This window comes from Poecilia mexicana, unplaced genomic scaffold, assembly GCF_051168715.1.
Source record: "Poecilia mexicana isolate PSO_F unplaced genomic scaffold, ASM5116871v1 scaffold_1, whole genome shotgun sequence".
In the NCBI taxonomy this organism is placed as follows: Eukaryota; Metazoa; Chordata; class Actinopteri; order Cyprinodontiformes; family Poeciliidae; genus Poecilia; species Poecilia mexicana.
The window spans coordinates 15967640-15986704 of NW_028263370.1; the positions used below are offsets into that span (position 1 = coordinate 15967640).

The window sequence follows — 19065 nt, forward strand, 5'->3', positions numbered from 1 at the left end:
AAGGGAGACACCTGTGCTGGATGATATGCCTCATAGACTCTAAATCTGCCAGTCAGCCTTGACGCAGATCTATGCTGATAAAATCAGAAAACCTTTTGCTGCTTGGTTAATGAAAGGTGCTTGTGTCAAAATAATAGCTTACAATTCTTATGCTTGCTTCGACTAGCTCAGAAACTTCTGATCAGGCCAGAAATCTGGGCCTGAACATCTTCAGGGTCAAAGGACTAATATCCCAACACGATCTTGAGAAACTGATGCGTTTATTCAAACTGATCACTGTAACAGCCTTTACAGGCCTACCTGAAAGGTCAGACAGCTGCAGCTGATCCAGAACGCTGCTGCTTACGTTCTCACTAAAACCAACAAAAGTCCTTACACTGGCGTCCTGTAGCTCAGACAATAGATCAGTTTTAGACTAGAGTTGTCCTTAATAATAACTGGAATGTGGATTCATTTGGCTCTTGATCACAACTTTTCATGGCTTCTCCATATTCTGCCGCTGTTTCTTTTTTTGCTTTATTTGTACATAAATAAAGCAAATATGTGCTTCTTTAGAAAAACATTTAATGCACCTGGCATTGTCATTGCATTTTTTCAAATCACAAGACTTTCTACTACAGCCCTGATTTTTGGTTTTATATTTTTTCTTTTCTGCAGAATTCAGAAAAAAACTAATGCATGCTAACCGTCTCTGGACATCCTGAAGGTAAATACAGACTGACAGGAAGACGGACACTTATGAGACAAACTACAACTCAGAGGCTGCACGAAGAACCACGATGGTCTGCAGGGGCAGTTTACCAACATCTGAATACACTTAGAATTATATCATGAATGAATTGACACTTTTAAGTTATTTGCAACACCCTGACTAACATTACTGCATGTATATTCGGCACTATTACAAGTTTTATAGTAGTTTAATACAAAAATCCTCCTTGGCTCATGTGCACCGTCTGAGCCACCTGCTTTCCTCCCGCTGCAAGGCGGAGATCAGCTCCTCCACACAATCGCAGCTTTCCTCCCACCGCGCATTTTCTTGATGTCTCAGAAAAATCATAATTAGGCTATAAAAAATAGCTCAAAAAAGCTTCTTCTTCTTTTATATCAGAAAATCACCTCGAGTTAGGTCGCATAGTAACGAAGCACAGCAAATGGCGCCTAAAGGTGGGGCGCTATACCTCCCTACCGCGAGGAGGCAGCACCGTGCTACAGATCCGAGTCTGGAAAAGCGGTCACTCCGAAATAGAGCCGAGCCGGGCTGCTGAAGTAGAGCCGGTGGAAAAGGGGCATTATATTTTCATTCACAAACAATTCTATGTTGTTAGTTAGGAGCATACACATGAATAAAACGTAAATACGTCTGTAGTTGGAGCGCCCATTTCCGCCCCCTAGTCACGTGACATGACGTTCGGGCTTGAGTCTTATTCACCTTGCTGACGTCATCTGCCTTGGGCCTACAACATACGCAGTGACGTGACTAGATAAGTAAACTGTCCTATGACGTCACAGAGGGGGTTGTACATACATACATATCTATGTGTGTAAGATCTCTGTCATTTGCATTCAGCTTCCTTCCTTTGCTTATTATAATTATTCACTAGAAATTTGAACAATGAGTTACTTTGCGAGATTTTCAAATTGGATTGGAGCCGGGCTGGGACTCCACAATCCTGAACGACCTAAACGACTACAAACCTGTGAAGTCCAAAGTTTTTCTTACAATAGGACTCTGCAAAAAGCAGGAGTAATTCCAACATACAACCTCGTACAGAAAACAAGACGGTTTTGCACAGGAGTGCCATTGTCCGGAAACGAACTTTTAGAATCATTGCATCTACCAACAGAAGTGAAGTCGTCATCCACGCAAACGCCCCATAATGATTTTAGATATGGGAGCATGCCTCTTCTGCCACTTCCGGACTTTTCTGAAGTGAGGCCAAGGCGCAGAAGCTGTTAATTTGCTTTGATGTTGTTTAAACTTAATGAAACTTGAGAAATTGAGGTTTATAAGGTAAGGTAAGGTAAAATAAGGTAATTTTATTTATGTAGCATATTTTGAGTAACAAGGCAATTCAATCTGGAAAGACTCAGACGAAGAAAAAGGAACAATTAAAAGATTTAATGACAGCAATGAATAACAGTTCTTTGGTGCTCGGGCCCCAGCAGCTGATCTGAGCTGAGATTTGATGTGAACTCAATGAACATCCCGATAACCGATTAGGGATGCTCTCCCCCGGGGCCCGACACTGGTGGTGGAGGTCTGGAAAGGGTGCCATCCTGCAGAGCTGAAGGATGTGGGTGGAGAAGGGGCGGTGGTGGGTTGAACGCAGCTGGGAAGCGGCTGACGGCTTCGGTGTGGATCCTTTTATGCAGAGCTTGATTGATGATTGGACACGCCGGGTGAGGTCCAGAGCTGAGGACGGAGATGAGGATAATGCCGATGGGCGAACGGCGGTGATGGAGTCTTCCAGGTTGAATTTTCGCTATCAGCTACATTTCGAAGTGCTTTCATGAGTTAAAAGGAAATACAAACAAAATAACAAACCAAAGAAAAGAAAAAAAGAGGAAAGAAAATTAATCTAATGTTGTTCTAAAGTACGTAAACTAAGTGCTCCTGTTCAGGGTTGCAGGACAAGAGGGCTCTCCTGTGCTCACAATTTCTAAATAGTGAGCACTCTACAGTTTCTGATCAAATAAGCTAAAAAGTGATTGATCTAAATCCTTTTCTGGGTTAAAAGTAATATAAACTAAGCAGTGACCGTTCCTGTTAAGTATTTCTGGATTCCAAGTTCGTAGTTATTTTAATTCTAATTATGATTACATTTCTGGGCTTTATAATATTGATCTAAATAGTGCGTACTCCACAATTTCTGATATTACTAATAAACTAAACTAATCATTTTCTGGAGTAGGAAGTACTCCAGCGTTTCTAGCAAACTAAAACAAAAAAGAGGAAAGGACACATTAGGGCAAATGGCAACATTCAGACAAAACAATGGCCAAAACAAAGACACGAGTGAATGCGGTGACGTCAAAGGGCCATGAAGAAACTTTACTGAGCCTCCTGGCAAAGTCCAATAGAGGTGTTGTTTATCCAGGAATGTCCTTCAACTTCTCCAAGATCGATTCCATCCGGTTAGTGAGATTTAGAGTCCTCGTCTCTGTCCACACCAACAGTCTGAGTGTTCACCAGTTCGGCCAAGTCGTCACAAATCTATCGATAAGCCAGGAATCCACAAGCTCCAAACAGCAGAAATCCTGTTATCATGAATAAATCCAGGGTGAATCCTGCTGGGTGTGTCCCCGCAGGACAAGAGGGCTCTCCTGTGCCCAGACTTCTCGTCGAAAATGTGACCAATTGCATTGAGAGATCGGTTGACCAGATCCATCATTTGTAGATTTGGATGATGTGCAAAGAAAAGCTCCAAAAATATAGAAAAAGACAGGACAAAAACAGAGCAAGCAGGACATTCATGGGCAGGGAGGGAACAGAGGAAAGAAGTGTCCGCCTTCATTGAGAGCAAGAGAGAAAAGAGTTACATTCTGTTAGACACTAAGGCCCATTCCTCAGAAAACAGAAACTTATCAGGCCGCAGAGACATGGTGTGATTTCAGGGAGTGTCTTCAGTCCATATAATCAGCTAGCCTCCTCCTTCTCCTCAGACGCTGCACAGACATTTTTTAGAAACTCTTCTCGAATGTAATGGTAAAAGTGTCTCCTTTCAGCGCTGAAAGTGAATAAAATAAGTAAAGTTTGAATGTTTTTGTTGGCTGATTTTATGCTCTGTGTGTCAGTACATTTTTGATCCATTGGTTAGGATTTTCCATCCTCAACAACTGGTATGTTGAGGATGGATGTGTGCTGAGACACGAGCAGAGATTGGATTGGCCATTCAGGCGCAAACTTTCAGATGCAGTACTCTGGTGTAGGGCCCAGACAAAAGGTAAGGAAGTTTTTTCCTTAATATACATCATTGTACTGTTTCCCTGTGTGGAGCTGAGCGTTCCCAAGGACATCATTCCTCGATAAACAACACCTCTATTGAACTTTGCCAGGAGGCTCAGCCACCTGGTTTCATGGCCCGTTGACGTCACCGCCTTCACTCATGTCTCTGTTTTGCCCTTTGTTTTGTCTGAATATTGCGATTTGCCCTAATGAATCAATCAAATTTTATTTGTATAGCACATTTCAGCAGCAAGGCATTTCAAAGTGCTTTACATAATTAAAATAAAAACACATGTAACATTGAATAAACAGTGAGAAAGAGAAAGACATTTTGAAAAAGATTAAAAAAGATAAAAACATTAAAACCCCTTTTAGGACTTCAGTTAAACGTCGTTTAACTGGGGCTCTAACCCTCTGGGACTTTAGTCAAAAACACCGTTTGACAAGGACTCCAACCTCTAGGTTTTTAGCTGAAACGCCGTCAACTGGGACTCTAAACCCTGTAGGACTTTAGTTAAACGTCATTTATCAAGGATTCTCACACCCCTAGATATAGATTCGTTGAACTGGGACGTTTTCTGGGGGGGCTTCACATAGACAGTGTGAAAGAGAAATAAAAAGAAGTTAATAACTAGATGAAAAGTAAAGATAAAAACATTGAAGACATAAAAACATCGAAGACATCAAAACCCACACTCTAACCCTAATTTAGCCATAAGCAACTCTAAACAGGTGGATTTTAAGTTGAGATTTAAAGACACCCAGTGTTTCAGCTGTTTTACAGTTTTCTAATGTGTCCTTTCCTCTTTTTTGTGCTCTTTCCTTTGCTTTGTTATTATGTTTGCATTTCCTTTTAATTCATGTAAAGCACTTTGAATTGCCTTGTTGCTGAAAATGTGCTATATAAATAAAATTACTTTACCTTACCTTTGCTGTTGATGGGTTCAAATTTAAACTTAATGAAACTTGAGAAATTCAGGTTTATAGGTAAGGTTTATAGGTATAGGTTTTATACCCAGTTTGGTGGATATGATAGAAATTGATTATGTCAAACACAAACTGATTGGACTACAATTGGATCACAATACATATGTGCCTTAAATTATAATTGAATTGAATTAATACATAAATTCAAGTCCAACAAAACATTTGATTTGCAACGCAGTGACAGCCTACAGTACTGCATAAACTTTGTCTCCAATTTTCATATTCTTTTTCACTCCTCTGCCTAAATTGATCAATTTTTCTTTTGTCGGTTCAAACTGAACATTGACATTGCTTTTTAGGAAAGCAATCCAAATTCTGATTTTAACTCTTTATGATAAAAGAAAAAACTTTTGGCCTTTGCAGTACAGTTTCAGTTGGACATTTTCTAACTGTGTACAGAAAAGTAGTCTCTGCACAATAATTCTGATATACAATAGAAATGTCGGAAATGTTTGGTTCCCATTTACATAAGAAAACACAAGGGGAAATGGTAAATGATAAAACAAAACATTTCTGATAAAACTTTACATCTAAAACATCTCATAGTCTATTTTTAATTCTAGAGGGATGATTTGGCAGACTTGTGACACACCCCATAATATCTTAGTTTTGGAGAATAGTAACAAATGCCAAATTGCTTTCAAATTTTTTATTATATCAACGGGGTGAAGGAGAAATAGACCCTAATTCCTAGTCAGTTTATAAATACGGTTAACTATGAATTCGTTGATCAAGAATTAAGAAAATTTATTCATTTGACATTGGTGTATTGTGAATTTATTTAATGAGCCATTACAGTGCCTTCCTGCATGACTGAAATATGGTGTCTGTGATATAAAAGCTCTTACTAAATTAGAATTGGTAATTTAAAATTGAATGGCTTAAATCAATATCTATGCCATTTTTATTTACATATATATATTATTGATACATTTCCTGCATCACTTCTAATTTTTATTTACAAAAAGTTACAAAAAGTTGGATGTAATTGTTATCATTGAGAAAACTTTGGTTAAAAGAACTATAAAATTCTGATCAAATGTGAGCTTACTGGCACATAGGCCACATTCTATATATATATATATATATATATATATATATATATATATATATATATTTTCAGCTGTTGCCTACCTGTGTGGTATACATATTTTGTCATATGTAATATGTAATATATTTTTTTCATTTGTTAAGGAGTTGAGATGTGTGACTCATTGACAAATAATTTTCTGATGTATTATAATATTCTGTTAGGACACCAGATAAACCGTTTGCTCTGAACATTGATTTATTAAAGTTGAACAATACCAGGGCAGCGCATAATATAATAAAGTCAACACTTTTAGTCCTTAATCAACAACCCCCTCCCTCTCAAAAGTGCGTCAACAGTCTTTGTGTAACCAGAAAATGCCTCTTAACTTAAAGGAACAGTGACAATACAACTGCACTAATAAACACCTAACAATAATTTTAGATAATGATTATAGATTAATTATTATCTAAATAATTAATCATTACAGTATACACATAAAACTTAAATATTTAAACAAGTGCTTGTTTTAACAGTGCTAGAGCAGCAAAAAGCAAAAACATTGAAATTTGATACCTAGAACAACAGTATAACATAAATTGATATAAACAGATGGCCATGAGCAAAACCCAAAAGTGTATCTACCCCTCATCAAAACATAACACCTAAAAGATTTTCCACAGAGGCCTGAAGTAGTTGTCTTCTTCAGAGCGTTGGCATGCCATGCCAGTTGTTGCGTGAGCTGCTTTTCTTCCTTTGCCCAGCCAGGTCTTCACATAAGGCTTTGGGTCCCATTGCATGCATGGTGGTCCAACTGAGGAGGTCTGCAGCATTCTTGGTTGTCAGTTTGCTCCTGTCCTCAGTGATAATATTATACATGGTACTGAACCCACGATCACAGTCTGCATTACTTGCTGACAATGTATCCACCGCCACAAGCAATTTCTTCATCTTGTTTGGAATGCTTTGTCCTCCACTTGCCTTGTACTCAATGAATCCAAGGTGGACCTCGTGTTCATTCAGACGTAGGAGATGGCACAAAGCCGTTACCTCATCTTCTCCATGTCGTGGATTGTCATTGTCCCATTTGTCAGGGTTAAGGCCATTTGATTTAGAAGTCTACTGTAAGTTTCTCTTCTGCTGGCTGTGACACTGGCCTGCACTCTGTTAGCTCCAGTTGTAAATTTGAATGGTAGTATTGCAGTATCCAGTTTGGATAACATTACTTCATATCAAGCTATAAGAATAAAGGAAAACATGCTAACAAAATGCCTCAGACCTTCAGCCCATAGGTGGATCTAGAGGCTCGTGGAAGTGGCTCTTTGGCTCACATATATTAAATGATAAAATATTGGCCTACTTTTTCTTTCATTCTTTCTTAAGTTAAACATTAGGGAGGCAAAAAAAAACAACCCTAAATACCATGATGGTTTGAATTTAATTTCTGTATTGACATGTCCGCATACACCTCAGAAAGCATGCAGTTGCGCCCCTGCGATTACACCAAGCATAGTTATGATTAACAATTATAATTATAATCAGTGTTGATGTTTCAGCCACTTGAATGAGTGCCATATTTCACAGTGGGATATATATATATATATATATATATATATATATATATATATATATATATATATATATATATATACCATTGTGGCGCAAAAGGGAGAGTAACCCCAAGATGTGTATTTAAAAAAAAAAAAATAAAAAAATAAAATAAAAGCATGCACTTATGTTTTTCACCAGCAGATGGCAGCAAGATCCAACACTGGGAACTTGATTCAGTGGAGCATGAAGTTTGTGTGCCAGGGATCAGTCCAGTGGACATTAACCAGCTGTTTGGAGTCACCTTCACAACGAATGTAAACAGGGATAAAAAGGGATCCATTTTTGGCAACACAGATGTGGTTAGTATTGACATTTTTCGTATAGATTTTGGCTCATTGACAGAAACCGAACAGCTGTAGCTGATAGTTACTGTGCTTAAGAAAATCAATACCAGCAGTGTTAATATATAGAGTTCAGAGATGGACGTTTATCTCCACAATATCTCTCCCTTCTTGTTTCTGGGAGGTCCTGGTTTTATCTCATTATGTTGCCCAAAAATATAAAAGTACCATTTAATAATTTACTGGAGAATTCTCAAATGTAAGAATTCATCATTTACAAATAATTGTAGCCTTCATACAGTAGAATTTTTGTTTGCACATATGAAGCTAATTTGTTTTTCAGCATATTTCATTCCAGCATCAACTTGAATCAATATTTTTATCATTTCATGTTTCATTTTCACACACACATTAAAACCACCTCACACAAATAATCCAGCATATTTTTATTCCACATTTATGTACAGTACATTTGTAAATAAATGGCCACAACATTAATAATTAATAACAATGAACATTTGTGATGGTGCCTTACTTTAAGGAAAAAAAACACACATTTGAAAAGTGCATTCATGTTTATAACAGTATTTCACCACGTTTCACTTAACTCTCAATAGAAAACGACATTTTGAATTTAAAAATTGTAAACACGATGTGCTACATGTCAGTTGCTCAATTACAAAAAAAAAAGCATTTACATAAAACAGACGATTATGCACAACATATAACAGACACCGTTTAAACACTCTGCCAGTATAAACAGTCTCCAGGCTGCAGCCTGAATATTTTCCAGCATCATTATTCGACATGTGAATCCCATGAATTGATCTAAACACCAGCAGCAGCAGGTCACCAACAAGCAGCAACAAATGGAGTTAGTTTAACATCTCCTCTCAGGTATAAGTCAAAGTGTCTCTTTGTCCAGGGTTAGTGTTGGACGTTTGTATGACTGAAGTCTCCAGAGTTTCTGTCTTTTTTTTTTTCTTTTCTGTCCAGCAGAACTGAACTGGGCTGTCTCCAGGTTGTGCCTTTGTGGATCAGACCCTCATTACGACAGGATGCAGCTGTTGGTTTTGTTCATCGGTGGCCGAAAGTCGGTGCCCTTGGGGAAAGTCTCCCTGCGCCTGCGGAGCGCCGGGCTCAGGCGGCTGGGGAGGTTCACCTGCTGCAGCAGCTCCTTGAACACCTCCACCACGTTGGAGTTCTCCTTGGCGGACGCCTCCAGGTAGCTGTTGTTCCAGTCCATCTCCACGGTGGCCAGCACATCGTCGGCGGACACCTGGCGCTCCTCCTCCCTGTCCGCCTTGTTCCCCACCACCACGATCGGCGTGTACTTGTCCTCCTTGATCTCCAGGATCTCGTCACGGAGACTCTTGACGGCCTCCAGGGACTCGGGGTCGTTCACGGCGTACACCAGGGCGAAGGCGTCGCTGTTTTGGATGGAGAGCTTGCGCATGGCGGGGAAGGAGTAGCTGCCGCTGGTGTCCAGGATCTCCACTGTGACTTTGACCCCTCCGATGTCGTACTCCTTGCTGTGCAGCTCCTCCACGGTGCGCCTGTGTTTCGGCTCGAAGGTGTCCTGGAGGAAGCGTCTGATCAGAGCCGTCTTGCCGACCCCTGCCGCCCCCAGAAAGACAACCCGCACTTGCGTCTTCTCCTTCACCTCCAGAGACATGTTTGCGCCTTTTTGGGTCAGTTTGTTGCAGAAAAGTCCAAGTTTGCTCCTTTTCACTTTTCTGTGCACCTGCAAACGCCAACACCTTTCCCCTCACTTGAAATTATTTTAAACCCTGCTTTTGTAATCGCACCTGTCTATTTTTTTATTTTTTATTTATTTTTCACCTGCTAATTTCTGGCTTCTCCCATCAGCTGCCCCTACGTTACTCATTAAGAATGCGTCTTCCCACACTTTCCTATTTATCCCCGCTTTCCAGAGCTCCTATCCCCTTCCTCTGGTTGTAGCCAATCACAGCGAGGCAGCCTGTTGAAGCGCAACTCCCACTCAGCCAATGGCCGCGCCGCATGCAAATCCGCGTGCTGCGCGGCCATCTCGGCAGACAAGGAGCCGATCTGAGAGCGAACTGTTCTGCAAGAATAACATTGAAAATGTAGTTTGAGCTGAGGCCTGATTATAATTTCAGACAGCTGCGGAACTCCTCGGGGGAATGCATCACTTGTATGCATCAGCTCTGGCAGTGCAGACAGACTGAAAATGAAATGAAATCAAAATGCGTTGAGATAATTGACTGCTTTGTAAAGTTTCTCCCAATGTGACAAGATCCGTCCCTGAATAAACGGCTCTCTCTCTCTCTCTCTTTGAGGGGAATTCTGAGCCATGTTACACCAAACTATTTATGTGAAGTCAGTGTAGAGCCTGTAATGCTTCACTTGAAATCAGAGACTGTTAAATGCGCCATGAGTTAATATTTACAGAGTAGACCAGCTGCTTATCTGAATTCAAATGAAGACAAATCTGGGTGTTGGATGTGATCTAGACAGACGTGTTTTCATGATGGAGGAGTTTCAGATTTTATCCAAAAGGTTTGATCAGTTCTGAGACATAGTAGAGACATTCACACTTAGATTACCTTGCAAAAGACTTGAACACCACTTGAATTTTTGTGCATGTCTACAAAAAACTGGGCAACAGAAGTATTATTGTGAAGTGAAAGGAAATGGGAAGCATGTTTTCCCAAATCTTTCTAAAATCAACTACTTTCAGAAATCACTTTTAAATGTGTGATAGGTAGCAAAACTAATGCTGCACGTTACCCTGAACTCATCATCCTCACTGTGAAACACTGCAGTGCTGGGATCATGGCGTGAGGTTCATCTTCTTCAGCGGCGACACGGAAGCTGGCGTTGTTAGGAACTGGATGGAGCTAAATCTGGTATAGATTTACACAGTCAGGTTTACATAAAAAAAAAAAAACATGATTGTGGCAGTTTTATATTTAATCTGTGAGCGCATTTCCCCCAATACTTACAATGCTGATTAAAAAGCTGCTTTACTGACAGGTGTTTGCAGGTGTTCTGCATTATTTCTCACTGGTCTGGGTAAGTGCCAGCCTGGTACTAGCAGGTCTCTCCTTAATTTCAAGTGAAGTATTTGCATTTGAATGCTCCTCTGAAATGAGCTGTGGCTCAGGAACCAGAAAAAGCACAAGAGCAGAGACGACACCAGAGCTTAATCATTTCTGGAACATTCAGGGGTGAATGAATTTACAATATTAAACAGCATGTATGTAACAACGAGAATACCTTGTAAAATTCACAACACAATTCAAAGAATTGATCATTTTTGCACCAATACAACAGTTTAGATTATTGCATTTAAAGATCAGTTAATTCAGGGAGAGTCCTCTTTGAACAATGGACTAAAAACTTGCAACTGAAGGACAGCAAGAAAAACATAAATACTACAAAACAACTCAGTCGTTAATGTTCATTGGAGCATTGGTACAATAGAGGGGTAGAAGGACATAATGTTTGCTTTGATGCAATTTGATTGGTCAGTTTACCAGCTTATAGAGCACGATGTGCAGAAAAAGAAACCAAGAAGTTTCTTAAATTCAAAGTCTTCTACAAAGTTTCAACATTTTCTCTGACTTAAAATGAATCTCAGCAGCTGCATTACCTCTGATAAGGATTGCAAAAGAGTAGAATTAAGCAAGAAAAACTAAAAAACTAAAACAAAGGAAATTCACCCCGTATTAACTCTCATTTCACTGTATGTTCATGCAATCGTGAGATTTTTCCATGCTTTGGTCAGATATTGGAAATGAAAGGTAAAACATTTGATTGGTTTCATTGGTAGACATTTGTTTCTGACTATGTTGTGTTTAATATATCCATTAATCAGAATGCAGCATACTGCTGATTTTCTGTTTGACAAAAATCTATTCCAGTATTTATCAGCACACTAATAACAAATATCTGAAGTTATAGATCCACTGTATCCGCAATCCTTCATTTGAAAAACTACAGAATTCTGTCAATGGCACACTTGATGGAAAGAGATTTTCAGAAAACAAGTCATTCATTTGCTTTGGTTAAAACTTTTCTTGGTGAGTCTGTTGGGTGTAAGAACATTTTCCATTTGAGGAAACAAACCGTGTTACCCTCCAGTAGTGTTAGTGCAAAATTCATTTAGACTTTTTTTTTTCAATTTCAATTTGATTCTCAATTTTAGTCCACTTTACCAGGTCCCTGAAGTGCAATTCATTAATAAAACAAACCATTAATAACACAAAGATGAAAAGATCCATCTAACACACATCAAAAAATAAATACATGATTAAAACTTGAGCTAAAAATAAAAACTACGGCAGCTCAACAGCAACGTTACGTCAGGGAATTAATTCTAGTTTTTAAAAATATAAAAAAACAACAACGTTCAGAAAATTCAGTCTAGATTCAGAACAGAAACATGTAGCTCAGTCGCATGTGGCACTGCATGACTCTGTGAATCACACTCTGCTGTCCTTGGTGCCTAATTAGATGCGATGCAGTGTCTGTGGCAGAGCTCTGTCTGTCTCCAGTTAGTCAGAGTTTGTTCACAAGAAGCAAGTCTAGCTCATGATCCTCTTAAATTTCCCAAGAGAGGCTTCGTCTTATGGACTGCGCCTGCCTGTCTCGGTTCTGCAGCAGCTTGGAGTCTTGACAAGCCTCGGGGAAAACAGTAACACCTCCCTGCTGTCCAACAGCTCCCACTTTCAGAATGCACACACACGCACACACAAACACACACACACACACACACACAGTCTCCTGTGGGGACAGCTGTACCTGAGCTGGGCAGCGGTGCACAGCTCATCACCGTGGGAACAGCAGCTGAACATAACATTAGGTGAGAAATATCATTGGTTCTCCGGTTCTTTGAGAGTGATTCACCCTTCTGGAGCTGTTCTGCGTTTTATCGCATCAAAACCACAAATTTCAAAGTGTCTTCTTGGGAGTTTATGTGTTTAAGCACTCCACAAATCTGTCTTTTATTGATGAATGACAAGAGAAAAACATTTAATGTTAAAAGTCATGCTTACACTTTGTCAGAAACCACATAGAGGACAGAGAAAACACGAAGGAGGCGCTTTGGGCTGACAAGACTAAGATCTAACTTTTTTTGAGTTACTTGCAAAAACATCATGGCAAAAAACTAAGACTGCTTTATTTCCCCTGCTGCAGAGCATGGCAGTAGCAGAACCAGCTTTCAGGTCTGATTTATGCTGGCAAAAATATTCTTAAATATTGTATACAACTGCATACCCGGGCGGCTTTATTGCTGGTTGATTCAGTCAATATTTTCTGCTTTAAAGCATTCCTTTTGTTTCCAGCATGTATTTATGTCCAATGAAAGCTTGTGAATTGGATCTGTACCAGAAATAGCTCAGTATGAGCTCACTGGAGTATTTTTACCAGCCTTTCTCAGTTCCTGCTCCACCGGTGGCTTTGTTAACTGTGTCGTCGTGACACAGTCGTTCTGAATGTGCCTTTGTGTCTCAGTGGGTCCTTTGAATATTCACCCAGCCTCATTCAGAAAGAGATGCTCTATTTTGTTGCGTGTTGTTGCCAGCACACCGGGAACACGTGTCCTTAATTAGGTCTAAAAGGCAAAGTCAATTCAAACGAGACAAGAAATTTATATTACATTTCTTCAAACACTGGAAAAATACAATATAATATCACTTAAAAATATGCATGGGTAGGACTTGCTTTTGCAAGGCAATTTAATTACTATTTTGTCGGTTCGGGCAGCGACTCCTAAGGGTTAAGAAAACGACTCAAACGTCTCTGGAACTTTTTCACGTAGTGGTTTCAGATCCGTCTTTCCAGAAAGAATATTACAAGTAATGACACAAACTATTATTAGATTATGTGTCATTAAATGATTGCTTTAAGGCCAAGAGCTCCTCGTGTTCAGAGAAGGGGCGCCGTGTGTGTTGGGAGAAGCCGGCCCGTGTTTCTCAGCCTCTGGCTCGTTCGTCTGCGTCCAACACTCCTCTGGAAAGCGGATGCACTTCAGCGGCCATTCTGTCAGAAAGATGACAAGATGATTCTTTGGGAAACTGACAGATGCCAAACAGAAGTATTGCCCTCAGGTGATAGTTGACCTTCATTGGCACTGAAATTTGTTTCCCCCTTGCGTTTCTTCTTAGCAGATGAAGGAAGGCTGTTGCTGATTTGCTGGAGGGGGAGTTCAAATCCTAAAATCCCGAGACAAACCACCTCAAACCACCTGAAGGTTTTCCAGCAAACATTGACAAGAATGAATTATGCACTGGCGATTATAAATCTCTTATTTTTAAAAATTCCACCTACTTTGATGCCACTGCAGGTGAACTCTGATAAGATCGAAACTCTAATTATGCCCCCAGAGAACCAGATGACTGAAATCAAACCAGACCTCAGAAATGTTGCAGTTATATTTTGATTCTGCCATGTCACTGGAGTGACATTCTCATGGATTAGAAGCTTTTTTCTTTTTCAGCTAAGGAATATTTGCATATAATAAACAACTTTAGGCTTCAGAACCTCTTTAGCATCAGCTCACAGTAATCAGTGCTGCTGATTAGCTGCTGAAAGTCTTAATGTTCTTTGTCCCCCCCCTCCAAAAGCAGGAAAGCCACTGTTCAGAGAAGTGTTGCGGTCGTAATTGTTTTTTCACCAAAATTTGCTGCCAGTTATGTCTCAAATCCTTGATGCCGTGGGATGGTCTTAGTCTGGTGTGAAGAAACATATTTCAGATATTTTTTTAACAGCTCCAAAAACAATATTCGTCTTTCCAGCAAAACAATCCGCAGTGTAAAGATTTGCTAGGCGTTACAGAACAGAGCACCAAACTCAACAACCTTGGCATTACTTAATATTACAGTTGTCTCACAAATACGTCCTTATCTTAAACAAACTGATAGTTTGATCGTTTCTCTCGGTTCCCTGGAGCAACTGTCGAAGAACATTTTAGGTTATAATATTTCTTAAGAAAACTCTTTTGGCTCGATCTCCTTCAATCCCAGGTTCCCCCGGCGGGCCGCGTGTATCCACACAAAAACAACGATGAGTGCAGATGTCACAGAATTGCAGTTTAATCCAATAGAAGACAGCGCATAAAATTACAACAGAACCTGCAGAACAACAGAGACATACATTCATTTACCTGACATAAATGGAAAGAATAAGAAGGAGAGAAAGAAGGAAAGAAAGAAAGAAAAGCAAAGACGTCTTTGGAGAATTGCGAGAGCAAAATCTAACTTGTTACTTCTGTGTAGAAAGTTTTATAGTGAAGGCGTATTCTTATCTTTAATTTATTCAAATAAGGCGTATCTTTGCTCATCCAACCAAGCGCTGTCTCTGACCCTCTCTGAAGCCAGGAACTCCTGCTGTTTTATGGCTTTTCACAGATGAGTGTGAAAAGCTAGAACTTCTCCTGATTGTTTCCCACACAGACAAATGGCAGTTCAAAAGATCTTAGCAAACCATCTGCTGTAACTACAGGTAACACAAAGGTCAATAGGCCAGAATAAGTTACTGATTTTAAAACTATAATCTGGCTATTTCAATCAAGACATGTTAAGTTTTAAAAGTAGCATTTATTTTCTTAACACAACAAAAAAGCAGCTGCTGAATCTCCTTGTCAGCTGGTTTCCTCTGACATTTCCTGACATTTATTAGTACAATCCCAAATAATGTGGCAATGCATTTTAAATGCAGCAGTGAGTCTTACATAAACTCATCACACGTCCAGTCGCCTGTCGTAACGGGCTGCTGTCGCCGCCGTCAAATCTCCCGTCTGCGGATTGATGACACTTGGATGATCGCAGCGCCTCGCTCTCACCTTGTTGAACCAATTTAGGTTACGCATACTCAGTAAGTCAGTAAATAGTGAGTAGTAAATGTTAATGGCTGAGATGATCCAAACTTTATGGTTGTGTCTGGAGTTTATGGCTGTTCAGGTGAAATTTGTGGCTCCTACTTTTATTTCATGACTTTCTTTGGAAGACCGTAAAATGGTTTTATCACCTAATGTGGTAAATGATGTTAGAAACCCAATAGCATGGTGAAAGATGGGTTTTTTGTATTGTGACTGGATTTCTCATTGATGGACAGACAGGCTAGCTGCTAGGAAGCACCGTTGCTGTGGTCCTTTTAACTGAGATGGAGCGGCGCAGATAAGGATTATCTAAGCCAGGAGAGAGAGAGAGAGATAACGATTCTCAATCTGTAACCATTTGCCACAAGCTCATCAGCGTGTATCATAAAACTTTGCTACGTGCCCCTTTTTTCATTCAAAATGTGTGTTTAATGTTTGTTCGATTCTTTATGCACGGCAACAATTTATAAATGAATCTGAAGACACGATCTCTTCAGACTCATTCAGTTTGAGGAGGAATAAATGAAGTTGCACAGCAAAGGATTATTTTTTGTGTTTTAGTGTGTATAATTAAAAAAAATGTAATAAATAAAATCACAGTTACATCCATTGTCCTTGTAGATGAACTTAACAACAAACTCCGCTGTTCCCCAACGACCTTCCATTATATCTTCGGGTAACACTTTATTTGAAGGGGGGTGAATAAGACTGACATGACACTTTCATAAACATGACATAACACTTGTCATGAACATGAATAAGCCTTCATGAATATTTATGACTGTTGTCATAAAGTGTCATTCGGTAAATTATGACACTTTTAATACAAAGTTGTCATTATTCAAAATGTCTTTGTTATGACAACTTGACATTAACCAGGAAATCATTACTGATATACATTTGTTATAAAAGTATTACTGATTGCACTTTAAAAATTAGGTAACTTTATGCTATTAAAGGTAAAGTTTAAACAGTCATGATTTCTTGGTTAATGTCAACTTTGTATTAAAAGTGTCATAGTTTACCGAATGACGCTTTATGACAACAGTCATAAATATTCATGAAGGCTTATTCATGTTCCTGACAGATGTTATGTCATGTTTATGACGGTGTCATGACAGTCTTATTCACCCCACTTGAAATAAAGTGTTACCTATCTTCCTAATTAATATGCAGCTGCACTTTGTTCAGGTTCAAGAAGATTTATTGGGTCTCTGTGAAGATAGTTCTACAGTTCTTCAACTAACCACTTCGAATCCTCACTTCTTGTGCCAGATGGCTTGCTGTGCAGGACAGTGTAAACAATCCCAGAACAGGCACTTCCAAGAAATATTTGCCAGGTGGCTGGATGAGGCATCAGTCTCTTGCTAGTAGCCTTAAAAATGCATTATGCTACAAATCCAACTCCTGATGGACACAAAAAAAACTTCCGCATTAAATTTAAGGAGGGTTCTGGATCAGTGAGCTGTTCTCTTGCAATCGGAGTCGGTGGTTTTGAGTCCCTATTTCACATATTGACGGCCCCTTTGGCAGCTTCACTAAGTTATATCCAGGTTTGCCTTCGGTTTGAGTTTACGCTGGATAAATGAAATTCATAACGCTTTGAGCTAGAAAAGTACAAACTGGCTTTACTGCATTTTCTATTTACGTACTGCATAATTTATCTGCGCTACTCGTTCTCTAAACCTGTTTGCCATGCAGGTTAAGCCACAGCACTGATCAGTGTCATCATAAATCTTTGCTAAAAAAAAAAAAATCTAACTTAATAAAACCACAAACAAATATTGGCAGTTTTACAAGAAGAGAACCGGAGTCAGTTGCCTGTTGCAGCCTGCATTTTCTGATTACGTCACTTAATGCATGAATTAATGCAAACGGCTGATTGCACCGGAGGACTTTGTCCCTGTTTAACGAAAGCTGTTCCAGTTTAAAATGGAAAACTTCCTGCACTTTTACCTCACACCATCCGGCCTCCTTGCCTGACATCGGTAGACTATTGTTAAGGTGACCAAATCTTAACCTACAGAGTTCATTGAAGTGCGAAGTAACCATAACTGTCATGAACTGTGTTGAGTATTAGATGGTGACTCAAGTTATCGACTAATTTAGACTCCTCCCCCTGGAGACCTGAGACTTGACTGGTCTTCATCTCATGTAATGAAGAGTAAAAGGTCATGGGACCCTCATTCAGCTGGGCTTTGTTGGTCAGTTCATCACTGACTAATTGTGCTTGTCGGAGCTGTAATAATGGTTCTGAGCATCGACTGGGTCAGTAGAGAAAATCCCACTGACCCCAAATTAGAGATGGCACTGGCTGCGAGCAAAGCACTCATGTTCTTCACTGCTCTTTGATTTCGTCCATGTTTAGCCTCTTGTGCACTCTGGAGAGACAATTTAGTCGCCGTTTCATATTTTACAGCAGCAGAAGATTTCAAAGAGCAACTGGAGAAAAAGTTTGGACCAAAATATTCTCCAAAATTAATTTCCTGTTTATGTTTTGGGTCTTAATATTTCAAGAACTTTCTTGTCTTTCCAATGTCATCAGCAGAAAACAGGAGGATAAAATCTGATCAGTTCTGCCAGTCACAGAACGTTTTGGATAAAGAAACATTTTGAAAGTTTTGCAGTGAGGCTGATGGTCTACAGACTCATTAGGCTGGACCAGATCTTTGCTCATACCTGTAGCAGCAGGAACCCAACATTTTGTTCATAATACATTTTGAGGTGTCCGATGTTTTTTTAAGAGCAAAAACAGAGCGAGAATGTAATCAATCTCATGAAAAATTTATAGATATGGACTCTAGTGTTTGGTGGTTGTTTATTGTTTCCACTCAACCTGGTGGATTTTGTTGTATTTTGAATTAGATTTTCAGTGATGTAAAGACAGAGACCTCTGAGGTGTTTGTAAAGGAAACAAATAAGACTCTATTTGATTATAATGTGGTTATATAGGGATATTAAATTTACTGTTAGTCCATAAAGCAGAACACAGATTCCTCTAAGTTGTAAAATAACTATAATACAATATCTGATGTCTGTAGATTTTAATTATTACTAATATTGTGATACAGCAACAAAAACCATTCACAGGAATCAGATTTAAAATATTGAATATTTTTATCTCCAGTTGCACTTTATGTTTTACACTTGCTCTCTTTTCTCATCACCAGATACAGACAGAAACAGAAACAGAAAATAAGAAAGAAAAAAAAGTCTCCTGATATTTTCCATATATCCTGCAGGTTGTTTTGATTCCAAGCTTCTATTTTTGGGTTTCCATTGCTTCTTGTCTTCTATCTGCATTGTGACACAGCCAGTGATGCACAACATCACCTCTGCA

At 39.3% G+C, this 19065-nt stretch overlaps 1 protein-coding gene across 1 annotated transcript; it reads right to left on the reverse strand.

The window, feature by feature from the left end:
* Positions 1 to 8289: 8289 nt before the first annotated feature.
* On the reverse strand, positions 8290 to 10163 carry LOC106922555 (ras-related protein Rap-2a-like). The gene has a single exon (XM_014995075.2). The coding sequence runs from the start codon at positions 9531 to 9533 to the stop codon at positions 8907 to 8909; it is 627 nt and encodes a 208-aa protein (XP_014850561.1). The 5' UTR covers positions 9534 to 10163; the 3' UTR covers positions 8290 to 8906.
* Positions 10164 to 19065: the final 8902 nt, after the last annotated feature.

Bases quoted from the DNA above. Each gene is read 5' to 3' on its own strand.
- LOC106922555 (XM_014995075.2), bottom strand. From the start codon at position 9,533: ATGTCTCTGGAGGTGAAGGAGAAGACGCAAGTGCGGGTTGTCTTTCTG.